The sequence below is a fragment of the Erpetoichthys calabaricus genome, chromosome 8, assembly GCF_900747795.2.
Source record: "Erpetoichthys calabaricus chromosome 8, fErpCal1.3, whole genome shotgun sequence".
NCBI classification, from domain to species: domain Eukaryota; kingdom Metazoa; phylum Chordata; class Cladistia; order Polypteriformes; family Polypteridae; genus Erpetoichthys; species Erpetoichthys calabaricus.
This window is the reverse complement of record NC_041401.2, coordinates 57,938,110-57,965,162: the sequence shown is the minus strand read 5'-3', so window position 1 is coordinate 57,965,162 and position 27,053 is coordinate 57,938,110. Positions and strand designations below refer to the sequence as shown.

Below are 27,053 nucleotides of genomic sequence, written 5' to 3'. Positions count from 1 at the left end.
CCTCAGCCACTTACCTCCTTGTGGCACACGGTGCACAGTGTCTGCAGGTTGTCCAGAGAACACTGTCCACCGCCACCGTACACGGGCCTGATGTGGTCAATCTGCCAGAATAGCCCTTCTGTTGGGTTCCGGATGATCTCATTAAGCTGCAAGACAACAAGAACATCGCCATCCAGCTTGCTGTAAACAGTCCGACTCCCTACGAACATGAATTCATGTCTTTATAAATAAACAGCTGTAGCTTATCATGAAGTAGAGAAAATGATCCCCGTCAGGGATGACATCAAGGTGTAGAAACTGCATGTCCTCCGTGACTTAATGGCACCTCCTTAACACACACATGTCAGGTGAACTCATGAGCCGTCACTAAACGGGACACCACTTGGCCTACACTCACACCTATGCAATGTGGAAGAAATACAAGACACGCTAAACAGTCTTTAAAAAGAGGGCAACCATGCAACCTGGAAATGTGAGTCAGCCACTCCTTCATTTCCCAAGATTTTTTTAAAAATTTCTAATAAAAAATAACATACTTCATACAAAGAGACTGAAAACGGAGAAATCACATTGTAAACATCACTGCTAAAAGCCACGCCACATTAGATGACTTTTCCAGTATTTTCAATCACACACGACAGGACCATAGAGAGTCAGCGGAGTGCTCTCCTGATGGTGACTTTGTTTTTAGTCGTAGGGATGGGCTTTGAGTGCTTGATGGGGCTAACTGGGAAGTACAGTGCAGCTGCGAGGAAGAGACGAACTCGAGTGTTTTGGACCTTGTCTTGTCTGTCTGACGTCTCGTGATTTACATACCACAACAGCATGGAAAGAAGAAGAAAGGGCAGAGATTGCAGCTGAACTTGCTGTACCTGTTAATCCTTCGTACTTCACCGGTTTCATCAGGCAGCACGCTATTGGTTGTCAGAAAAAGGGGTGAGGAGGCTAATTACAGTCATTTAAATTGACATGGCCTGGCGATACCACCGGCACTACAGCCTGCAAGTCGGACATAACGTTTGACTAGAAGTTGGGGAATGTGACATCGGCTTAAGGTAAGACAGGTCCTCTTATTCATTCATCTTTGTGACTATGAGCCACTTCTGTGATCAGGTTAAACTCCAGACTCCAAGGAATACAATCATTGTATATGCCCACATTGATAATTAGTATTATCTCTCTATTATAAAAAGAAATCCTGTCCTGATAGTCTACGATACGTGATTTTTCTCGGAAGATAATTTAAAGACCCGCGAGATGAAAGAGACCTGCCACGGTGCGTCTCACGGGAACACAGAACGAGAGTCTTGCAAGACACACACTACTTACAAGCAATATCAAAAAAAAACAAATCAGTAGTGTAAAGGCAGTCATGCAGCACACACAGCTCCAGGGCTCAGTGCATATAAAGTGTATAAGGTCAATACGGTAGAAATGAAACGTCGACGATTAAACGAAGAAGAAAGAAAAGCGCTGAGAAAAGAGACTCAAATGGACAGAAAAAAGAGCAAAAAAGAATAATCGAGGTGCAAATTCAGAAAATAAGGAAAGTAATTATCAGCCCGGAACAAGTGGAATTGAAAAAAAAAGCACGTCCAATCCGGCTCTTAAATAAATGACAGTGAGTAAAATGACAAAGTAGAACTTCATAGAGATGTTTACAAACGTTGGCGCTAAACACATGCAGCGCAGGTTAGAGACTATGAAACCAGGGAAATTAGAAAGGCTCAAAAAAAAAAAAAACAGCGCTATACACATGTGGAGAAAGTTAAAGGATATGAAAGTAGGAAAATTAGAAAATATAAAAAAAGAAAGTAAAGATCGCAGTAACGCAAACAAACAAACTGCCTCATTTAACTATGCACCAGTCTAACTTTGGTTTTGCACAATAATTACTACACTATTGCACCTTAACACTTAATTCTACTTTAGTCACATAATTTTACTTATGTATTATGTTCTACTATACTGTTATCTTTCGATCTATGACTTTTTGTTAATCTGATATTCTTCTAACTTTGCACAGTTTTTGATAAGCAGATCAGGATGCATTTCACTGCATGTTGTCCTGTATAACTATGCATGTGACAAATAAAGAATCTTGAGAATTTCAAAAACTGAGTTTACCGCACATGCATTTATTGGTTACTTTGTTCATGTATATATATTTATCTGTCTGCTTATTTAAAAAGCTACATTTACCCCAGGAGTCAAAAACATTCTGTCTAGCCCTTGTACAAAAACCTAGAGAAAAGCTGGGGTATCACTTTGGTAACCCCATGTACTTTTGGAACTGTGAGAGGAAAATAGCACGACTTTACAGACAGAACTCTACTTACTTTGTAAAATAAAATAATTAACTGCTGATGATGAAGATCGTTTTGTCTTTGCTGAAATTCCAAACAGAGAAACCTATCCTGACCTCATTAAAAAGATTCAGCATATTGGGACTCGCAAGATTACAAATATTGTTTTTACAGAAGTTCTGAAATAAAAGTGAAACTAATGAAATAGCAACAATTCAAAGAAAAAAAAATCTTAAAAGTGTGTATCTGGAAAACCAAACACGGGGGTTGGCGAGCGAAGCCCCCTAGTACTGTATATATAAAAGCCAAACAACACTGACTCATTCATCACGAAATCTCCCAAACCATGAGGACTTGTAATTTGGAATGTAGGTTACCCTTGGCCCATAGGTGCTCGCTAAGAAATGGTTTTAAAAATTTTGTGGTCCAAGTGCATCCTGTCTGTATGTCTGTCCACTTTTCACGAGAGAATTACTTAACGGATTTAGATCTGGTTGTTTTCTATAATTTGCTTGAACTTTCTGGTTGATTTTGCGACTTCTCTCATCACGTTAGTTCACTTGCGGTACCAATGTATTTAGGCAAATCCAACAGAGTGGCTGTGGGCCGAGAGCAGCGGGACAGGGCCTTCCCCATTCATTCATCAGCCTCTCTTCGAGTTAGTCTACGTCTCGCCACGTGTTGGAGTGCACCTTGCCTCCGCTTAGCTAGCGATACCTGTTTGTTCAACAGACATTATCATCTACAGATTGTTAAGGAGTAACCCAGTTTGAGACCCCTGCATTCAGACCACCATCTACTTCCCTCTCTGTGACAATGAATGGGCACCTACGGGTTTAATAAATCCTCCATCAGACTTGTTATGTCCCTTTTTTCTATTTTGAATTTCCATTATTGGGTTTTGAAGCTGAATGTATATCTACTGGAATGAAACATTCCACACATTTTATGAGTACAAGCAACAATCATCACAGAATGGCATTGTTGACTGACAGACTCTTGTGGGATTGGTGACCAACAGAATGAGGTGCCACGTCTTTACTGAAGAAACTGCAGTGTGCAGTTTGAGGCGGCTTTTGCTTATCTGACATGATCAGCAAGAGTACTCAGATAGGCCGTGGCATTCAAGCAATGATTGATTGGCATTAATGGGCCCAAAGTATACCAAGACAACGCTCCTCACACCATTACATCATCACCAGCAGCCTGGACTGTTGCCACAAGGTAGGTTGGGTGCATGGATTCATGCTGTTTGTGCCAAATTGTGGCTCTCCCATCTGTGTGCCTCAGCAGAAACTAAGATTCATCACAGCAGGCTACGTTTTTCCAGTCTTCAGCTGACCAATTTTGGTGAGCCTGTGCCGACTGCAGCCTCTGTTTTCTGTTACTGGCTGATGGGAGTAGAACCTGAAGTGGTCTTCTGCTGTTGTAGCCCATCCACCTCAAGTTTTGACATGTTGTGCATTCCGAGATGCTTTTCTGCTCACCACAGTTGTACTGGGTAGCTATCTGAGTTATCGTAGCCTTTCTGTCAGTTCAAGCCAGTCTTGCCATTCACCTGTGATTTGCTCAGTGTGTGTATAGTGACGTGTCCTTGACATTGTACCAATGAAGCACGGCCAGCTAAATGAACAGAATGTTATTGGGCTGTTAGGCGAAATGAAGGAAACAGTAGGGGAACTGCACACAAAAAGAGCCTCACCTTGAGTAAGAACTGAACTGGGGTCCACATGCTATGAGGGGGCAGTGTCACCTGCAGCGGAATACACCACATGGATTAAGCAGGTGTGTGTAACTTCAAAAAGTAGCACCGCTTTACTCTAAATAGTGAAGATACCACAGGTTTATGTGGATTTAAATATTGATAGGTATGGGTATGAGATGTTAACATGGGGGGAGAATTCAACTTCAATTATCACTCGGCTTTACAAAAAAAAAAAAAAAAAAAGTCAAATTCAAAAAGACAATTTGTCACAAAGGACTGATAAATGACTAGAGTCATTAGAGATTTAAAAGTGACATTTTCAATTTAAGGAAAAGCCATATGGGGGTTCCTGCCTCTTCAGAGAGATGTTCAGGGAATGAAGTAGCTCCAAAAATCAATCTCCCTTCACAATGTAAAATCTTTTAACATAATTAGCAAAGTGTTGAAGAGTCGCTGGAAGAACCAGGGATGTCACTGTAAAGTATACAAGACTGAATATCTCCAGCTGCGAAATTGGATGGCGACCAGATCAATAGGCGCAGGTCTGCAGAGACACCCCTGGGGTGCCATTGGCTTTGGAGACACTAAACTAACCTTATACCTCTAATTCCCTGTGCCAATAGTATTTATGATACGTTGCAGTCACCATTTCCCTGGCTGCAAACATTATTATCCTGGCGCACTGCATTGATCTGTGTTGGTGGAGTCTCAGCTCTTCAGAAATGGCAAACTATGCCATATATCCCAGCGCTGCTTAGCTGAGAAGCCTAAAAATCAATTCAGTCTCCTCTGTGCAAACAGCAAGGCTGCCAGCCTAAAGCATTCACGCAGTCCCCCTCATCACCTTAAGGCTTGCTATCATTCTTCCTTCTAGCAGGCTTTACTCCAGGTAGTCAGAGTTTGTAAAGTGAAACGCACAATGCTGAAGGCCTCAGGTGAAACTCCAGATATGCAGAACATTGTTCTGCTGCACTCCAAACCTTTAAATAGGAACACTGATAATAAACAAAGCTCCAAATAACCAGCACAGGGGGGAAACAAAGACCCCGATAAAATGTATGTAAAGAGGAGAGATAGATTTGGAGGATCTTTAAATGTCATGTGAGGCGTGCCTGTCAAATTACCTTTTAAAAAGCAACACGCTTGGTATCACTGATTTTCTGTGCATTTATAAAGAAACTTAATTTTACTATGGTGTCAATAAGTCAACTTTGAAAAGTCTAAAGGTCTTGAAAGAGCAAGTCCTAGATGGCAACAGCAGGTGTGAGTGATAATACAATAAATATCTGCTCCGCCAGGCTTGTGTTCAGTGGCACTGAGCTCCTGTGCTTTCACTGGGCAGGGATGTCTTGCATAGGCTCTGGTTGGCTATTTCCTGCTTCTTTAATTTCTTTATCATTATCAGAGTTTGGCTGGGAACAGTCTGAAATGTTTTATAACTTTTTGGATAAGGATTAATCATAATGTGCACAAAATACAATAAAATGTACTGATCATTATTTTGGTAAGAAAATAAAGCATTGTACATATTTGGGGTGGTATATGGTGTAAATGAGACATAAAATGTTACGTATAAAAGATACCCTGATACTCTCTTAATGCCCAAACTGTCTTGATGAATTCAAATGAACAGCAGCTCACAGATGGGCATCTCTGGAGTAACCATCCCCCTCAGGCATTTATTTTAAGCTAAAACACCCCCCCCCCCTCCTCCCCACACTGTCTTTGCCATTAGCATGTGGGGGTTGATATCAGCTGACTACATCATCTGAATTCCCACTTTGGGAATTAAGTATCCAGGCAAGGGCCTTATTTACATTCTCAGCTAAAAAAATGTTATTGCCTGCAGAGTGGAAAGCGGCCAGAGAGAGGAAAATGTCAAAAAGTGGAGCATCTGACATTTATAATGTTTAGAAATGAGAATGTACTCGTTTTAATGAATGCACACCAGTGAATGTCTAGGTGTACAAATCAGACCTACTGGAGCTGTTAACTGGGATAGATTTACATTTAAATTAGAGGAAGTACTTTCATTTGCATGGTGTTTCTAATGCTGAAACATATTTTCTGTGAAATTATTAAGAATGTAAATAAAAAAAGCCATATACTGTATATAAAAATAGCAAGTGAAACATTTGGTGCTTGGCTAAACATAACTGTTAAACGATGCTTTTTATTCTAAAGGGAGCTGGCATAGAAGACATCAGACATCACACATGAGCTCGAACGTCAGAGACACCAGGAATTCTATAGGTAAAGACATGTTGCAGTTGAGAAAGTAAACATTGCTCTGGAACCGTAACACATTTTAAGTGGTTAGAAGCAGGAAAATTACCCCTTTTTCAATAGTCAACAGTTCACTATCTACCTATCTAAGATGGGTATGAGTATGAGATATTAACAAGGAAATATTCTTTGGGCCACATCGATGAGGGGTCTTGCTGTTACAGATCGAATTCCAAAATTAAAGCATTAATCAAATAGATAATATACAGGAGGCAGGGAACTTCAAAGTGCAGGAAAGATAAACCATTCAACAATGGAAAAAACCTTGCATGGCTGAGATCATCTTCTTTTCCTTGATAAGATGAGTCTTGGAGGTTCAGGACTGGGTGATACTACAGAACTGGTAATTAGTGTTACATGACTAATAGTATAAATCATGCCTGTTCGGATTAATGTTTTGCTCAATCATTAAAATGAATAATCAAGATTCCAGTACAGAATGAACACATACGTGCACATTTCTCAATTCATTACCTGAGTGAGAGACAGCCGTGCCATCCACGTGTTCTCCAGGATCGCCTTCCTGTTAATGAGAGGGGAGTCTCGAATGCGCAAAAACAGCTCCTGGGCATTGAGACCACACTGCTGACAGATTCCATGCTCAGTTTCAAAGACCTTGGCTCTCATAAAGGACTGATTGGATCGTATCAAAAACTCCTCTTGACAGACCTGAGAGCAGAAGCGTGTGTCCCAGCTGGCAATCTGCTCTTTGTTTTGCACATCCACGGTAGGCTGTTGGCAATAGAGACACAGTGGCTTGCCCTCTAGGTCTACAGCCTGAGCAAAACCCTGTTCTTGAATATCAGTGGCTTGCAGGGATTCGTGAGCAGTCTCTGGGGCAGCAGAGTCTTTGCCATTACATCCATCTCCTTCTTCTTTAGTCCTGTCAGATGAAAAAGTAACATTACTACAAGGAACATGCTGAATTAAAAAAGCCTAACTCCTGAAATAGGAAACCGTACAGAGTACATGTCATTAACTACAGGAACATATAACAGATGTGTCAATTATTCATATTATCTGCACTAAACTGTTCACAATATGTAATTGTTAATAATGAGATTTACATGTCTGACAACATGAAAACTGCAGAACTGTGTCCATTCATCTGTTAGGCCAGAGCTTATCCTGGCTGGACATGGTGCTAGTCAGTCACAAGAAACCTTCAAACATGCCTCCTGATACAGGTCCAAGGTAGAGTCACTGATCAGCCTAACATGCTCATCTTGGATAGGAGACATGGGGAGAATGGGCAGACAATGTATAGTAAGAGACTACTCCCAGGAATAACATCCATTTAACCCTAATAAAACACCATGCATGATCTCCTTTAGAGGGCTAAAAAAACAATGTTTTAATGTAGGTTATTTATTAGATCTATCATATGGTCCAATTTCCATATAGTATACACAGTAATTCTTGCAACTTCCATAAATCCATTATAGTATGTTGACAGCATGAAAACAATTAAGAATTTGATTTTTTGATATTTTAAATGACAGCAGGAGAAACTGCACTACTTGACCCCATGGAATTTTTCCACCCATGGAATACAAGCCAACAATCTTATATTTACTTACAAATAGAATTTGTAAGGTAATTTACTTACAAATTGGTAGAGTTGACCCAGTATGTTACAGGTTTTACCTAAAGTATAACGAGTAATACTATAAGTATTATGTAAATATAGAAATCTAGGTAATAGAAGATACCTCAATTCAACTTTCTGAACAAAAAGTAATTCTTCATTAGTAATGAAAAATATAGCTGAAGCCATTATTTACACTAATGTTTTTATTCATTTGACTAAGAAACTTTTATCCATTTTTTATATTTCTAATTTGAAGAAGCCTCAACAATGTCAATTGTTAATTACATGTTATGAAACATGTCTCCATCACTGCCCATATGGAGTTTAACACCTTCTTTCCATGCCTCCTTGGGCTTTCTCTGGTTGCTTTTGTTTCCTCCTTGATCTCATAGATGGGCAGATGAGGCTAGCTGACAATTCTAAACTGGTGCAGTGTGAATGAGTGGATGTGTGCTACACATTCACTGTTAGAAGGGGTATTTAGATCTATAGGAAATACTGGTTCCTCCTGAAGTTAAAGAAATTGGAGAGTAAATACTTGCTATTTACTAGTTTGTAAAAACTTTTTAAAATAGCATACCAGTCAGCTTTCATGTTTTTCTTCTGACTTGAAAGTCTCATCTCCTTGGCCACAATCCGGACACTTCCTCCATCCTTCTGTACTTTGCTGATAGAGGCTTGTGCCACATCTGCTTTGGTAACATATCTGAGAAGACATTAAGTAGAGTAAGAAAAAAAAATGGAAATACATTTCAATTATTCAGTTATTAAACCAGGTTTATGTTTACTCCTTAACACCTGCTGAGAGTTTTTGGATAAATAATATCAAGATTTGTATTCATAATGAAAGACAGAACAGCAAAATGAGTATACTGTATATTAAAAAGGACAAAAGTGAGAAAACAATTACAATCAAAATTTCAATTAGTACATACTAAAAATGTATTAGTCATAAAATATTTGAAGTGAAAATATATGTCAATTATTATGTGAATAACCAAAGTCTACATTTTTGCTTGGTTTGGGTAAAAGAGATGCTTGTAGACTTCTTAAAAATGAATTGTTGTCCATTTTGGGCACATTTTTAAAGGGATAGTTGAAGACTGTTTCGTTGTATACAAGGTCTGGTATCAGTAAATGTGAACTTTGAAGACTGAAAGTTTCTGTCTGATGTAAATTTACAAGCCAAAAATATACTTTGGTCCCTTCTTAAAATGCAATCCTTAATGGACTCAACAGCTGACATCAATCGTTACAATGTGGTGCACCCAGTATTCTGTATGCAGCATATATTTAGTATCAAGAAGAAATGGTATACAGGGTTGGACAAAATAACAGAAACGCAAATGTGACAGGAGTTCAACTTTGAAGTAACTGCATCAAAATCACAAATGCAGCTGTCCTGTTGAGTCATATTATGTTGATTGCCAATTAACAGGATATGTCAGTTGTAAATGGGATTGCTACTTGAATTTTCAAAGCATTATGAGGCAACTGACAGTTTCAAAGAGGCCAAACACACAGTATCCGAACTACAGGTGCATCAGTCACAAAAACTTCAAAACTTTATGTGTCAAGGGGAATAGTTTAAAAAAATAGTGACAACACATGGCAAACTGCACAACACAAAAAAGTGATCACAAGTTCAAGACCAATGATAAGGACAGACAGACACTACACAGTGTAGTTTGCTAAATGTCACAGAAGGACAGTTCCTAAAATTACTACGGAACTGAATCGGCAAACCCAGTCAAAACAGAAATGGTATGTCATGAGCTTCGAAACACTGGAGGTTATCCCAGAGCTGCCGAAACCAGCAAAGAAAGGAGCATAACCTGGTAAAAGGAACCCAAACCTGGACCCATTAGCACTGGGAAAAAGTTATATGTTCTGATGAGAAATCAATCTTTTTCATAAATTTGGATGAGTTTATGTTTGGGGCAAGCCAAAGGATATATTCAACTAGCAATGTTTGTTGCCAACTAGTAAATATTGTGGAGGAACCCATGATGGTATATACGCCCAGTGATCTCGTGGGAGTCATCAGGTCCAATGATTGCTCAGCAGGATCGTCTAAGCTTTATGAACTCAAACGGCTTTCTTTGCTGACTCAATTACCAGATCTAAACAAAAATTCCATGCCAATGAGTGACAAGTAGATTTCTACCTTCTTCATCCTTGAATGTTAGGTTAGGTTAGGTTTCATTGTGCAGGATCGGCCGTGTCACAGATTTGTCTGATATAAATAAACTGCCAACTCAATCAATATTAAAGTTTCCAACTTGTGCTAACGCCAGTAATCATGCAGCTTTTCAGCTCACTGATACAACAGCTAACAGTGCATGGCTGGAATACAGGATATCAAAAGATGCGATTGTGGCATTATTGTAATAACCTAGTTGATGACAGATTCATTCGTATATTCAGAGGCTAGAAACACACATCAGATATGCAATGGTAATGGGACTGTTTGCTGTTATATAATACTATACTGTAGAGTATACTGGTAAAAACTGAAAGGGATGTTATTTGGCCATTTGTACCTTGAGATGAGTTGGTATGTCTTACGCATCAACAAAAGGTAAGCAGTCAATTTATATTCATCATTTGTAAGTGGATGTAAATTTGCGTTGACAAAAATTATTCAAACTAGACGTAGGAAAAAAACACTATTTATGTTAGTATGACTGGACTTCTACTTTTTTTTTTAATGAATGTTTTATGTAACAGTAATAAATAAAAACATTAGGCCCAACCATGACAAATTTACACCCACCCTTTTATGAAATCCTGGCACTGATCATGATAAATGCTTAACTTGAATATAGGTATTTTCATATTCAGATATAAGCTCCATGAAGCATGTTCAGGGTTTTATTTCAAAATGGTTTTATAATAGTTTAAGTGGAAAATAACATATGCCAGTAAATATATTTCAGAGAAAGACTTGGGGATATCTGACTTGATATGTGACCCACCTCTTAGTACAGCTCTGTCTCCTCTGATTCTTTGTAATATCTTCTAAGGCTAAAAGTGGGCTGTGGAAAATGATCCCATTTCTTCTCAAGATTCGTTGCTTCATAGCTGTCATGGTGTTCCACTCTCTAAGAAATCTCAGGATCTTACAAAAAATAAAAGCTTCCATTACCCAGGACCATTGATTTTTCCTGACATCAAATTACTTGTTTGTGTTACACATCTAAAAATGACAGTCAAATTTGTTGAAACAAAAAAAAAAAGGGAAATCCCATTTAACAACATTAACATTCAAATGTTTGTTTTTTTTAATGCTAAAAGGTTTTTTAACAGAAAAAATATTTTTCTACTTTCCAATTTAAGACTTTCTGAAAAATCTGTACTCATACTTTAGGATTTGTTTGTTTTATATCACTTTATAGACAGCACAAGGTGATAAAAAAAAAAAAAACATGTAATGTCTTAAGAATGGCACAACCGTCGTCCTGATGAAGTACTTCCTTTTGTTTTGAAGCCTGGTTGTGGCTGACTGGAGCAAGTCAAGCAGAAGAAGAAAGTGAAGGCATTTTCAAATGAAACACAATGGTAAACAATAGCCTGGGTGTTCCAACAGGCAGCAGGGTCATGGTGGAAATGTACAGCACTATGCTTCATTTAAAACACACAGGAAAACTGACATAATGTAATTCACGAATACTGAAGCTAAATGGAGTACACATTTTTGATATATTTATCAATGCATTCTCAAGGAGCACTTCTCTCAGTCAGATGGAAGCTGGGTTGAAATGTGACAGCTCCACAAAGGCTTTTTTAGTTTGCTCACAGATTTTAGCTTTTACTAATTACAGTTTACTTAATATATGGTTAGCTCTTGCTGCTTCAATGAATGCCTTCTCATATAATCACATTTCACCTGTCCCCAAGAGTCCCCCTCCTCCTCCCACCATTTAATGTCTTTTCAACAACTAGTCTAAAAAATAGATTAGAAATACTCTTTATTACTGTTACTTTAGTCATTTTTCAGACTTTACACAGTTGACTACATAGTAAAAACAATACCTCTTTTTATGCTTGATGAGTAAAGTGTTTTATAGTAGATAAGAACAAGTAGAGTTAGCACATATAACTGTTAATAGGCAGTAATGTACAATCACAGCACTTGGCTACGAAATGCCACGTGTGCGCCAATTATTGTATTTTGTTGAACTCACTGAAGACATGTATGCATTTCCTTTTTAAACACTCAGATATACCACAAAATATTTACTATTTGGTTTTGTTTTTGAACGCTATTAATATCAGCAAGGGGTGAAGTTACAAGTGGTCTGGGCCAACCCAAACTGAACATTGACCCACCTGGTTGTGCAGAATTATTTTGCATATGCATATATGCTTATTAGATGATCATTGTCAAGGAAATTTTGAAAGCCCACATGCAAATAATTTTCAAGAATTCTGTTAAAATGAACCAACTGGTTTTATTATCCTAAGCCTGCCCTTTTCTTGGTGGCTGTCCTGGACAGTTTGTCAGTTCTTAGTTTTCAGTTACATGAGATACTTTTATAGCAATTCATGAAAGTATGGTGAAGCAAAGCTAGAAATCCCTAATTGTTTCAGAAGCACATTGCGGTGGTAGATACCGGCAGCTGAAACATGAAAGGCTCATGACACACACAAGGCAGGACAGAAAGAATTTGTGCTGCAATCAGATTTGACAATGGTTGGTAAGCATAGCCCTTAAGTTGATAAAATAAAATTATAATACTCAGAAAAATATGCTGGTTTGAATACAGAATTGTATAAGAACAGAAACTACCCTACGATACACATTCATGAATCTGAGCATAAAAGTAATTTCAGTCGTCAAAAGCAAGCCCCATCATCTCAACCTCATTAGGTCAGACTCCATTCAATGATAGTCCTGAACACTGCATTATCCTTGGCTGATCTACCACATGCATAATAAAAATAACTAAAAGTACACTTGGTCATTTTTAAGTAAAAGGTTGTGGGGTATATTTCTTTCACAGATACCATTTTACCAATATTGGAATTAAATCTTTTCCTTTTCACCGTATGCATTTTATTATTCACCTTAGAAATCATCTAATTACATTGTTCTATATGGTGTGCTGAGATTTTCTTTTTCTCTAGTTCTGTGTCAAAAGCTATAAAAAAATATTCTTGCCTCAAACTAAACTCAGTTTAGCAGCACCATATACTATCAGTGACTAAAAGGGAATAAATCAATCCATATTCAACACTGCTTACAAACCCTTAACAGTCTTGACATCTGACCAGTATGGTGTGGTGCTCCCAAACTCCTAGCTCTCTTAACCAGCAAGTGACAAAAGGCTCTGGTCATGCCTGTCTCTTTAAGCGGGTTTGCCAAGCTTCAGAGACGTCCATTTCTTTTTTGTGGATGCCTCAATCACCAGAGACACATACTCCTTTTACTTGCAGAAATTCTGCAACAAAATCTCTTAAATCAGGCTGTATATGTTTTAGCTGTGGGTTTTTACAGATTAAAATAGTATCACAAGATTGGACTAATCAACAAAGAAAAGAACAAGTAGGTCAATCACAGTACAATCAATTCGACAATTCAAAATAATTACACTATTTGAAAATTAAAAATTAAATCTCCAATCCTATAACATGTGACATTAATGTAGGCTCCAGATTAATCACTCACAGGTTGGGTTATAATTTGTTTTTTTGTTTATATTGTAGTATATTTTTACTGTGAGGTGTTCATGAAGTTTTCTGATTTCATGTGCCACTACTTACCCATCATAGTGTCACTTATATAAAATGATGTACATCCCATAACTTGCTGTAGTCTGACAGCACTGGCCTCCTCCTTATTGCGGCTGATTTTGCCACAAGAAGACTAATTATTAAGGATCAGGTTAGGTCAGGTTGGAAAGTAGGCACTGGTAGAAGGTGTTGTCGCATCCACCACAACGAAACAGCTTGGAATCCTGGTTGGCAACCCCTTCCCCAGGCAGACACGCGGTCCAGTGCCATCCTCCAGAAATGACCATCTATCTGCTGCAACCAGGTGTTACGTGGGTGTTCCCTCAGACTGGTCCAGTTGCTCAGGGCCTCAGCAATGAGGATCCTGCAAGCTGGATCACCCTTGAAGAATTGCGCCACATGGCCATAGTGCCGAATCTGACGCTCTTTCACAATGCAGGTAACGTGCTTCATTCCAGACCATGTGAGCAACCGCTCATTCAATACAAAGTCAAGCTAGTGGTACTCAAGGATTCTCCAAAGAAACACAGTACTGAAAGAGTCCAATCTTCGTCTCAGGTTACCAGATAGCAACCATATAAAGACGCCACATACCCCTTTCCAGTGACCTCATGACCCCCCCATGCGCTCCCAATCCATCTACTGACTTCATGAGAAGAGTCATCAGAGACATGAACGGCACTGTCAAGGTAAGTAACCCTCTATACGCGGTCAACGCTCTCTGCAAAACAAAGAGGTCATTAAAGGACTATTAAGTTTACTGCAAACTTTCTTTGCTTTCATATAAGTGATAATCTGTAATAACTCACTATGTGATGCTTTTTCTGGCCTATCTCTTTTGCAGACTTTGACTTTGCCCCTGGTGCCAGAAAGCATGGCATTTGTGATCTTAAATAGTACAATAGTAAACTGCTATGAGGTTTCACCTAGGTCCATGCTGCTGTCTGAATCATAATACACACTTGTCATGATACACAAAATCCACCTATTGTTAATTCTTTTCTATTCAGTAGTACTATACACATTATAAAATGACAAGTATTACAATGGATGCTAGGTACAAGCTATGTAGTGGAATGCAATTTGGCTACATCAGTTTGTAGGGAATCAAGGAAACATGCATTTTAAAATTACATATGTTTAAAATCTTAAATAATAGGCACTTGTCCCACATATCTTCAAAGTAGACAAAGTCAGGCCTTTGTAATAAACTACATCTAGTATCCTTGTAATGTCTATGTTTATTTCTCTGTGCTTTTCTTCTAAATACCATTACTGTCACTGTTTCCAGATTATCGTTTATGTGTAAGAGGATGTAGGAGTAGTACTATAGCATAGCGATTGATCTACCTGTAAAGGAAGGCAGTTCTAGAGAAACAGGGATTCCAAAAGAAACTTTTGCCACTTTACTAAAGAAATCAAAACTTAGACATGAATAAACATATTTATTAATCGACTAGGAAAAAATGTAAACTCTGTAAAAAATATAAATCAAAATAAAAATTTTACATTATTCTTTCCTTAAAATATGTATTTTCTCACCAAGATAATACTATAGTGTTTGCGTTAAAAAATGAAAATAATAAAAACAAGAATAATGTAACATTTTTAACAACATAACAACAGCTACATCCAGGACACCACTGACTTCTTAAAAAAACTGTCTGCTTTAGGTCCCTTATCTGAGGGAACCTTACTGGCCACAATGGATGTTGAGGCACTTTACACAAACATCCCCCATGATGATGGCATATTGGCATGTGAAATGTACCTCAAACAACATGATTTACCCACAAAGTCAGTAATAGAAATGATAAAATTCACTCTGACACATAATCTATTCTCTTTTGGACAAGATTGCTACTTGGAACAAATGGGGACTACAATAGGCTGTCGGTTTGCACCTCACTATGGAAACCTATTTATGGCAAAATTGGAGGAAGATTTCATGTCAATGTGCATCGTAAAACCAATGTTGTACCTCCGTTACATAGATGACATCTTCATAATCTGGACTGCCAGTGAGAAGGACCTCCTCCATTTTCATAATGAATATAATTGTTTTCACCCCAACATAAAGCTGAATTACTCAAAAACAGAAGTCAGCTTCCTTGACACCACCGTTCAACTGAAAGACAACACCCTCGTAACTTCTGTTTTTCACAAACCGACAGACAGACGGACCTACCTGAAAAGTGATAGCTTCCATCCCAAGCATATAAGGCGCTCCATTATTTTCAGCCGAGCAATACGGTACAATCATATTTGCTCAGACCCGACAGACCAGGATCAACAACTGCAGGAGCTCAGACAAGATTTCATCAGACAAGGTTACACCCCCAAAACAATTGACACTCAAATAAGAAGAGCTACTGCCATACCCAGAGACAACCTTCTGGAATATAAAAACAAAGACAACAACAACCGCATCCCCCTTGCTGTCACCTACAACCCAGATCTTGAAACACTTCAAAAAATTATAAAAGAACTTCAGCCAATACTAAACAATGATCAAACACTGAAAAATGTATTTCCTGAACCTCCCCTCCTGGCATACAGACAACCACCACACCTTCAACAACTAATTGTCCGAAGCTCCCTAAGTGAACCAACAGAAAATGGCACATCTCCATGCCTACAGAAAAGATGCAAAACATGTTACCCACATCTATGATACAGACCGTATAATTATACCACACTGCCGACTTGAACATCACATAAAGGGATCATTTTCCTGCAGATCATCTAATGTAGTCTACCTAATTTTCTGCATGAAATGTCCTGACACTGCACTCTATATGGGAAAAACTGGACAAACACTCTTGAATTTACACAGGTTCTACATTAAACATGGCAACACAGATGTTCCTGTAGCGGCCCACTTCAACAGCCATGGACACTGTGAGAGGGACTTTAAAGTCACAGTGCTTATGGGCAACTTCAAAACACAGCAAGAGAGAAAAGAATGGGAAGTTAAACTCATGCTAAAATTTAATACATTACACCATGGATTGAATAGAGACAAGAGTTTTATGGCCAGATATGAGGATTGTTTACATCTCTCAGAATGATAGACAACCTGTCTACAGATCTACATTGTTTTGAAAAAACTCATTACAAACTTCAAAAGACTTTGTTGGACTGTTATCTTATCCAGAGATCTTGACAATACATTGTTCTTTTCTCTCTTGTTAAATTAACCCTAGCCTGAATGAATCTATTAATTTTTTACATTTAAAATTTCTCATTTAAAGATTTACCAATGTTGTTTCTTGTCCTAGAGTGTGTATATACTGTAAACATAGGAAACTCCAGTCTCTGTATTACATCTCACCTGAAGAAGGAGCCTGAGTTGCCTCGGAAGCTTGCATATTGTAATCTTTTTAGTTAACCAATAAAAGGTGTCATTTTGTTTGGCTTTTCTCTACATTCATAATGGCTAACACGGTACAACACCCTAGTACTAACAACATAAAGAAAGTCATGATTTCATCTTTATATAAAGTTACCAATGCCACCAGTTCATGCCAACACTTAGTTACAAAAGCCACACAAAAACACAGACCTAATATTAATAAAAAAAAAAATCAAATAAAAATGCACTCGGTTAACTAGTAACTGCAACATTATACATATCTGAGGAGTATAACTAGAAAGATGGGCAGTGACTGTCACTGGCCTTCATGTGGCTTAAATCTTTCAGCCTTTACAGTCTGATACAAGATATAAAATTCTAAAAGCAAACATTCTCCCATACCACATATACGATATGCCTTGAAATGATAGACAATACTTGTTGATACTGGCAAGTCTAGGAAATTGAAGAAAAAACATGCAAAAAGCTCATATTGTTTTTGACTGATGTATTCACATACTTTGGATTTTCATTTAAACCTTCTTATTCCTATTCAGGCATAACTGTCAAGATCATTGGTATCTGTTGATTTGTTCTAGTTGTCCCTGTTTTGATTTTCATGTTGTAAGTCCTGTGCTGGACCCAAATGGAAGGACAATATGGAAAGAGGCATAACCTAGCCAACATCGGTCTGTTTCAACATCCTATAAAAAAGGATAGATTAATGGGCAGTATGGGGGAACTGGGAAATCAAGAACAGTTCCTCCCTCAGTATAATAGATGGCATTGCTCTGCTAGCATGGACCCAGAAAGGACATCCATAGGGATGTATGGGAATTTTAGTCCTGAGGGATAATCTTGTAGGGGGTCCTTCAGTGCCACCAGGGGGGTGCTAAAGGGAGAGAGACTCCCCGTTTCAGGAGACTTCCGTCGGACCTGGAAGCGCTTCTGTTAAGCTATGCTCCAGTACTGGAAGTACTCCCGGGTCTGACATAAAAGCAGGCTGTCCAGCCTCTTCCAGCGAGTCAGAGTTGGGAGGCAGAAGGCAAAGCTCACCTGGAGGAGGGAAAGGAGGAGTAGTTTATTGAAAGGTGGTGGAATTTGTCTGTAAAAGAAGGTATTTTGTGCAATAAAAACCTTTTATTTTGTACCTGGGACAGGTTAGTGTGGTGTGTCTGGGGTTTTGGGGCTCAGTGGTGCCCCCTGTCTTTTACAGTGTATACTTGTGGTTACATCAGTTTTTTGATTATTGGCTCAATTTTGTTTGTATATATTTACTATATGTGATATGCTGGTTTCTATATTAAAGTCTGCTGCATACATTATTAAAAGCAAGAACACATTATATTATTTGATTGCCTTCAATTACTATTCACAACTTACCTGTACTTTAACTTGATTCTTTTTAAATATATCTGGTAAATCCTCCCAGTTTTCTAATTGTACATCCAATGGAACAAAATTAGAGTTCATTGGTTCTTTATCCTAGCAACCAAATCAGAAACATAATACAAAAATAGGTTAAAAAGATAAAAAAGCCTCAAAATGACTCTATGTCAAAACTGTATTTCCGATTGAAAGGACAGACTAATAAGTTCATAAAATATTTTCAGTGTGAAAATGTCACATACTTTATCTTTGGAAAGTACCTTAGTGTAGAGGTAAATCCTGTCTGTATTTCTGCTACCACTGAATAGTAAACCTTCATAAACTGGATCACTGTAGTCCTCAGTACAATTGGTTGTGGTTTCTAAAAATGAAGAGTTGCCAGAATTTAAACATACTATGTATTTATATACAGTACTACAATGGATTTAGAAAGTATTTAGACCCCTTCACTTTTTTCACAGCAACCTTTAGTTACAATTATTTAAATGAATTTTTCCACAAAGTAAGCAACACTCAATATCCCCATAATGAAAATATGAAAATAGATTTTAGAATTTTTTTGCTAATTTATTAAAATAAAATAAAAAAAACTGAAATATGACATTGACAAAATGTAAAAAAGTGAAGGGGTCTGAATACTTTCTAATGGAATTCTATACGTATTGTAAACTAGTCCTGTCAGGCTAAGCTCTGTACCCTACTGATCATGAAATGGTTAAAGCATGTTTGATTACGAATGGATGGACCTGCATATCATCATTTTTGGCAACATTTTATTCAGCAATTAACTGACTACCTTTTGAAAGTACAAATTGAGATAAGAGTATGTAATGTTTAATTTAAAGTTTAGACAATGCACAATGCAATACAAGATCAACTTTATTTCCTTAAATATTAAGGGACTGTTATAAATTATAGTCACTGTGGAACACAATAACATTATTATTATTATTATTATTATTAATATTATTAATAATGGTACATAAAAACTACATTGCATGGTTGCTGCCTCAAAGCTCAAGGGTCATAGGTTCGAATTCTGGGGGCTCATGCATAACGCTGTGCATAAAATTCACACTAAAACATGGTGTATGGACAAAAGAGGAAATTTGTGTACGCATAAAAAAAATCAGATGCTCAAAACCATGCATAAACCAACTTCTATGCATTTCAGCTCCATAAATCCTGGTCAACATGAAAAGTAACGCACGTGCACATGCCTGCTGTCCCACCCCGACTCCTCCCATAATTATGCATATTTTAATATGCAAATCAATATAAATATCATTTTCTGTTAGGTGCTCAGTTAAAAGACAATGGCAAAAGCACGTGAGAAAAGAATTTCAGCAAATGCGAACTGGAGGCAAGGAAAAAAGTACTATTTGTTGGCTTAAGCAGTGGTATAAACAACAAAAGGAAGTTGATTGAGTGATATAGAGTGGCAAAGAAACTCGAAAGGTCAAATTCAGAAAGTGGCACAGTGCCCGAAATAAAAAAAAGAAGTGGTCAGATATCAAAGTCGCTGTGAAAAGGCGAGTCGCAGCCCACCGTCTGAGTGTTGTACAGAAGCGTATTAGGGTACGGAGAAAGGTTAAAAAAAATAAATAAAAAAATAAGGACACAGTGGGAAAAAAAGGTTGAAATGTCCACTTTAATCTTGTAGTTTATTTTGTCATTGAAGTAGAACGTTGTAAACTTCATCTTAAAATTAATTTTTAATTGACTAGAGTTTCTCAGATCCCATCGTAATTAAAGTAGCATATTAAATGCTTTGTATTCTATGTGTTCTTCTATTTGCTCTATGTGTGTGAATCTCTATTATGTGCTTCTTAAACAGGCTTTCTCTTTTGCCAACAGGACACAGAATACATTACATTCATGATATTACAGATCTCTGAACAGTTTAAATACTAAGATGTATACTTGACATCATTTCCCATTGGGATTAATAAAGTATCTATCTATCTATCTATCTATCTATCTATCTATCTATCTATCTATCTATCTATCTATCTATCTATCTATCTATCTATCTATCTATCTATCTATCTATCATTTTCATTATGAAATGAATTAAAGCATGTATTAAACATAGTGGCACAGTAGTAGCAATGAGCTGGTGCCCCGTCCAGGGATTGTTCAGGTCCCAGCAAGCATCTTGTGGGCAGGCTCAACCCTTGATGAAACAATTTATTTAAGCAGTACTATATTTTTCAAACGTATCAACCCCAGTTTCTGTCCTTCATTTTCTTTCTCCACATCACCAATCATCACACAATAAGCTCTGTAATAAATGTCAAACCATCTGTAAGCTTAGAACGCAGATTCTCCAAAACGTTTAAGGAGCAATGAAAAATCTTCGTAATACGCATTTAATTATTCCATTCACCTATCCATCTAGGGTCATGCCAGTCACAGCAAGCATACAGCGTAAGGCAGGAAGAATCCCTGGATGGGGCGCCAGCTCATTGTTACTGCTGTCCCACCCTGCCCATATGTTTAATTATTAACAGTATACATTATTTAAATGAAGTTAAAAATGTATTTGCATAATGTAATATACATACTTTAATGCATTTCAACTTAAAAATGATATCAAGAGCTCCAAGAAGATAGCTGTTGGAAATCTAAATTGACTTAGAAGCTAGTCATCATCTGTAAATACTCACTCTCTTCTATTGAATTGAATTGAATTCCTTTATTGTTATTGTATGGTCCTCCTTAAACTTATTTTCCTATATAATAATAATAATCTAATCAATATATATAAAATCCTAAGCCTAAAAGTGCAATGGTGACGTTTTTATGTCACATTTTTTGTCACACTTTAAATCTGGCTTATTTTAAAACCTACATTGGCATCATTCTTTTCAGAATTTATCGAACTTTAATGTGATGTTGTTAAGAGTTTCAGATTCTTATTCTGTTTTTAAATTATAAACTAAAAAACATCAAGAACTCATGTCTCGCAAGACGGGACTTTGTGCCAAAAAGATTTAACCATGCCCAGGGCCAGAAATAAAACACAAACAGTAGGACAGCTGCTTTACAGGCTTTTAAATGTTCGAAGCACAGTGCGAGATGCAGATCATGTGGCACAGCAGCAAGCCAGCAGCTGATTGAGCAAAGAGGAGGTAAAAAAATTATTTGTTTCCCATTGTATCACCGTTTAAGAGGGGGTTTTGGAGGAGCAACCGCATCTCCTTGGAGTGCGTTCAGCCCCCCTCTTCACAATATCAGTGGCAGAGATGCAAAGTGGCTAGCGAGGAAAGCAAGTAGAGGGTTGGTGAGTGAAGCGAGCAGGGGGGAACCCCCAAATAATGATAATATGATAAAAAAACAATGAAAAATATACAATATGAAAGCATAAGTACAATATATTGTAAATGTACATATAGTGCAGATAGTGCAAATGGTTCATAATGTGGTTCAGGCCGTGCAATATTACAACTGTATGGCAAGTTTACAGTGAGGTAATTGTACTTATAAGTACAAACAGTTCTACCAGGAGCACTTGATAGACTGACTGAATGCGTTTATAGACAGTGGGATGAAACTGTTTCTGAACCTCGAGGTCCCTGCTGGAAAGGCTCTGAAGCATTTGGCGGATGGGAGAACTTCAAACAGACTGTGCGCATGGCTGAGACAGAGTGTGCTAGAAGCTGCATCCCGATAGTCCTCTGCGCTCTTGACACCATAGAACTTTCCGATCAGCTGCTGTACAGCTGTGATTCCATACTCAGATACAGTGACTTAAAATACTCTGAGTGGTGCACTGAGAGTAACAACGCTAAAGCATTTATGGTATTTGGAATAGTTTGGCCATTCCATGGACATTATATGGCTATAGGTTGATTACAATCAGATGCCTTAAATTAATAAACGATATGCTGTTAATTTCAGTGTATTTGATAAAGCCGTGTCAGGGACGTGAATCTGAAAATGAAAGGGAAACCACATAGGAACAGTAGCACTGCTTTGAAGCTGGGTACCGCCAGTTTGCAAAACTGAGCCAAAAACATACGTATGCAATGGATTGTGTTGCCGTGAGAATATACGTGTTTTTACACATTGCAATGTGTGCAAGGAAACAGGCGTACACAACATTTTTGTGTGTACGCACCATTTATACATGAGGCCCCTGGTTAATATCTTTGTAGAATTTGCACTGCCTTCCTTTCACATCCTAAAGACACACATTAGATTAACTGGAGGTTCAAAGTGCTATGGTAACAGTGGTGGGCATGTGTTTTATTAATAATAATAATAATAATAATTCATTACATTTATATAGCGCTTTTCTCAGTACTCAAAGCGCTATCCACACAGGGAGGAACCGGGAAGCGAACCCACAATCTTGCACAGTCTCCTTACTGCAAAGCAGCAGCACTACCACTGCGCCACCGCCTTGCTCCCTATTCAGTCAGTGCATGGCATACACCCCCAAAGGCTGCTTTGTCTCCTTGCAGCACAATACTTTGAAAATGCATAGATGGAATATTAAGTCTGGAAACAGAAGAAAAAAATATGTTAATATTAAACTATCTTAATTTTAAGTAAAACTGTTTTTATATGTTGCTTATTTGCATCTCTCTGGCTTGTAAAAAAGTTTTGTTAAAAACAGTGCAACATATTTACTTCAAGTAGACATTAGTATTCCTAGAAAGGGAACTGATTTTTTTTTTTTTTTACCTGGGATATATAATCATACACTTTTCAATCCAATTTTGCATTACAGTGCATCTGAAAAGTATTCACAGCGCATCACTTTTTCCACATTTTGTTATGTTACAGCCTTATTCCAAAATGGATTAAATTCATTTTTTTCCTCAGAATTCTACACATAACACCCCATAATGACAACGTGAAAAAAGTTTACTTGAGATTTTTGCAAATTTATTAAAAATAAAACAAATTGAGAAAGCACATGTACATAAGTATTCACAGCCTTTGCCATGAAGCTCAAAATTGAGCTCAGGTGCATCCTGTTTCCCCTGATCATCCTTGAGATGTTTCTGCAGCTTAATTGGAGTCCACCTGTGGTAAATTCAGTTGATTGGACATGATTTGGAAAGGCACACAACTGTCTATATAAGGTCCCACAGTTGACAGCTCATGTCAGAGCACAAACCAAGCATGAAGTCAAAGGAATTGTCTGTAGACCTCCGAGACAGGATTGTCTCGAGGCACAAGTCTGGGGAAGGTTACAGAAAAATTTCTGCTGCTTTGAAGGTCCCAATGAGCACAGTGGCCTCCATCATCCGTAAGTGGAAGAAGTTTGAAACCACCAGGACTCTTCCTACAGCTGGCCGGCCATCTAAACTGAGCGATCGGGGGAGAAGGGCCTTAGTCAGGGAGGTGACCAAGAACCCGATGGTCTCTCTGTCAGAGCTCCAGAGGTCCTTTGTGGACAGAGAAGAACCTTCCAGAAGGTCAACCATCTCTGCAGCAATCCACCAATCAGGCCTGTATGGTAGAGTGGCCAGACGGAAGCCACTCCTTAGTAAAAGGCACATGGCAGCCCGCCTGGAGTTTGCCAAAATGCACCTGAAGGACTCTCAGACCATGAGAACGAAAATTCTCTGGTCTGATGAGACAAAGATTGAACTCTTTGGTGTGAATGCCAGGCGTCAAGTTTGGAGGAAACCAGGAACCAGTCATCACCAGGCCAATACCATCCCCTACAGTGAAGCATGGTGGTGGCAGCATCATGCTGTGGGGATGTTTTTCAGCGGCAGGGACTGGGAGACTAGTCAGGAAAAAGGGAAAGATGACTGCAGCAATGTACAGAGACATCCTGGATGAAAACCTGCTCCAGAGCGCTCTTGACCTCAGACTGGGGCGACGGTTCATCTTTCAGCAGGACAACGACCCTAAGCACACAGCCAAGATATCAAAGGAGTGGCTTCAGGACAACTCTGTGAATATCCTTGAGTGGCCCAGCCAGAGCCCAGACTTGAATCCGATTGAACATCTCTGGAGAGATATTAAAATGGCTGTGCACTGATGCTTCCCATCCAACCTGATGGAGTTTGAGAGGTGCTGCAAAGAGGAATGGGCGAAACTGGCCAAGGATAGGTGTGCCAAGCTTGTGGCATCATATTCAACAAGACTTGAGGCTGTAATTGCTGCCAAAGGTGCATCGACAAAGTATTGAGCAACGGCTGTGAATACTTACGTACATGTGATTTCTCAGTTTATTTTATTTTTAATAAATTTGCAAAAACCTCAAGTAAACATTTTTTACGTTGTCATTATGGGGTGTTGTGTGTAGAATTCTGAGGAAAAAAATGAATTTAATCCATTTTGGAATAAGGCTGTAACATAACCAAATGTGGAAAAAGTGATGCGCTGTGAATACTTTCCGGATGCACTGTAATTAATGCTATGGTAAGAATAATAGTGAGCAGCTAGAAAATCGGAATCATTTATATGACTGCCATATTGCATGTGCTGTCATTTACAACAACATAATTTACTATCTTCTTCCTTTTGCCACTCATATGTGAGGTCAATGAGCTACAGGTTTCAGTGTGATTTTTATTAATACTACATATTTTATTCACAAAAACAATTTTAGGAAAATTATAGTAGCAACAAAGCAAAAATATTTTAAAAAATTACATACTCTTTATAACTGAATATTAAAGCTAGCAACATATAGTATTTATATTTTCTAGATGTGTGTAGTTTGCATATGTAAGTGATTCACAAAGAAAGGATATACAATGTATTCATCATTAACAAAATTAAATTTATCTCAGTCCTGTTAAGTGGTCAGTTCATAAGATGACTCATCAAAATAAAATTATAAAATGCAGATAGTTTTAAGTCTGAAAGTTGCACATCAGGGTATAGTAGCTACTTGCCTAGATACTATAGTTTTTAATTTGGAAAAATATCTAGTTACAACTAGAAATAAAATAAGAAAAATAAATCATTTGAATGAAATTAAATTACTTCCAGAAAGCAGAATCTTAAGTAGGGGTGATCCATCGACTCAAAACTAACCTCTAAAGATAAAGCATGCAATAAAATCCTGATTCATTTTTTTTTTATCTATCGCCCAGTTCACCAATGTGACAAATGAAAAACTAAACTGAAAACATCGGCCATTACAGTGGTTGACCAATAAATGCTTGAGCAATCAGGATAAAATCTGAACCCTGTCAGATCACAGTATGCTTCCTTAGCAGACAAAAACACTGATTCAAGAATATAGATTTAACTGAAAGGAGCAGTGTTGGTAACTGCAACAGAGAAAACATGCAAATATGTTTGAAGGTCAAATTATAAAACAATTGTTATTAGTCACAAAAAATGGAAACATTTTATATTATAAATACAAATGTGCTAAATATGAATTGCAGAATAAACATATGATGAAAACTTCCCTTGAAGAAAGGCAAAGCTTATATTATGGCAAAGAAGACATTAAACTGTTATGCTGCTGTCTTGATAGCAGCTCTGCTTTACACTCAGTAGATGCGCTGTTGCTAACAAATATGCTTTAATAAGAAGAGTAATCTAGTCAGTGTACATTTACATTTAATTTAGAAGTAAAACATTATTACAGAAAATGTTGAAGTGGTAAGAGCTAAAGTAACCAATCTAAGCAGACAGCTATTAGGCATATGAAGCACTAGGAAAGAAATCAAACATCTATAGAATTAAGTTTCAATATATTTTTATCCAAGTCATCAACAGTATGTATAAAAAATTACCTCCCACTACTTCATTATCTCTTGCCTGTCACCAGCATTTCATTTTGTTAGATACAATTAGGCAGCATCAAAAGTGCAACCGATAGTATAAGAAACCCATCAAACTTCTAAAATGTTAATTTTTTTTAGCATTCTACATTGATCAATCGTCAACATATTTTTTAACACTAACTTCAATGTGGTGTTTCCAATACTGTTTTATGTTAAATGTCATTGGGGGGCATGCTAACCTAATAGTGAAAACACTGAATATAAAATGGATAACAGACTTAATAACCCAACTGATGTTTACACTTGGTTTTAGGCATAATTAACTCTAGAGGTATTTTATCTAGAGAAAAGTCTAAAGGAGCAAAGAAATTAAGAAATCTAGCATATTCCTGTCTGAAAAGTATATATTCTGAAAGATAAAAAACAATATTTGTAAAATAACTTTAAATACCTATATAATAATAAAATTACTGAATTTGCTAGTACCATCAAAAACAGATGCAGATGATTTATTGATCTCAGATTGCTTCAAACAGAGTGGGTCTGTTTTCTCTTTCTCTGTCTCAGTGGCTTTCAAAGAATCAGAAAGCATTCCATAGTCACTGATGTGATTTGAATCAGAAATAAGTTCACAGTTGTGCTGCATGGAGCGATGAATTGTGCCTTCCAGCAAAGACTCATTTCTTCCGGAGCAGGCTTTGAGACTTCCTTTGAAGTCTTGACCTGTGCAGTACACATACAGAAAAACACCAGAGACAAATAATCAATCTAAACAGCACACAAATTATATAAGTTGGTTAAATATACAGTAATAACAAAAGCAACAAGAATATCATTTATATTTACAAACTGGCAAAGGAAGAACATCTGGACTCAGTTATACATGAGGCTTTATTAATTTTAACACAGGTTTGTAAATACTTTCATACTGGCACTGCAGCATGATTTTAAAAACTGCTAGAAGAAACAA

General features: G+C 37.6%; 1 protein-coding gene across 1 annotated transcript in view; it reads right to left on the bottom strand.

The window, feature by feature from the left end:
• zranb3 (zinc finger, RAN-binding domain containing 3) overlaps window positions 1–27,053 on the bottom strand; it is a 346,469-nt gene that overhangs the window by 444 nt on the left and 318,972 nt on the right. The window contains exons 14-20 of the mRNA XM_028806547.2: window positions 26,570–26,806; window positions 18,629–18,729; window positions 18,363–18,464; window positions 10,867–11,009; window positions 8,469–8,594; window positions 6,772–7,180; window positions 15–146 (exon numbers count right to left, since the gene is read on the bottom strand). Of these exons, the coding sequence (XP_028662380.2) occupies window positions 15–146; window positions 6,772–7,180; window positions 8,469–8,594; window positions 10,867–11,009; window positions 18,363–18,464; window positions 18,629–18,729; window positions 26,570–26,806 (1,250 nt within the window). The remainder of the gene's footprint in view (window positions 1–14; window positions 147–6,771; window positions 7,181–8,468; window positions 8,595–10,866; window positions 11,010–18,362; window positions 18,465–18,628; window positions 18,730–26,569; window positions 26,807–27,053) is intronic.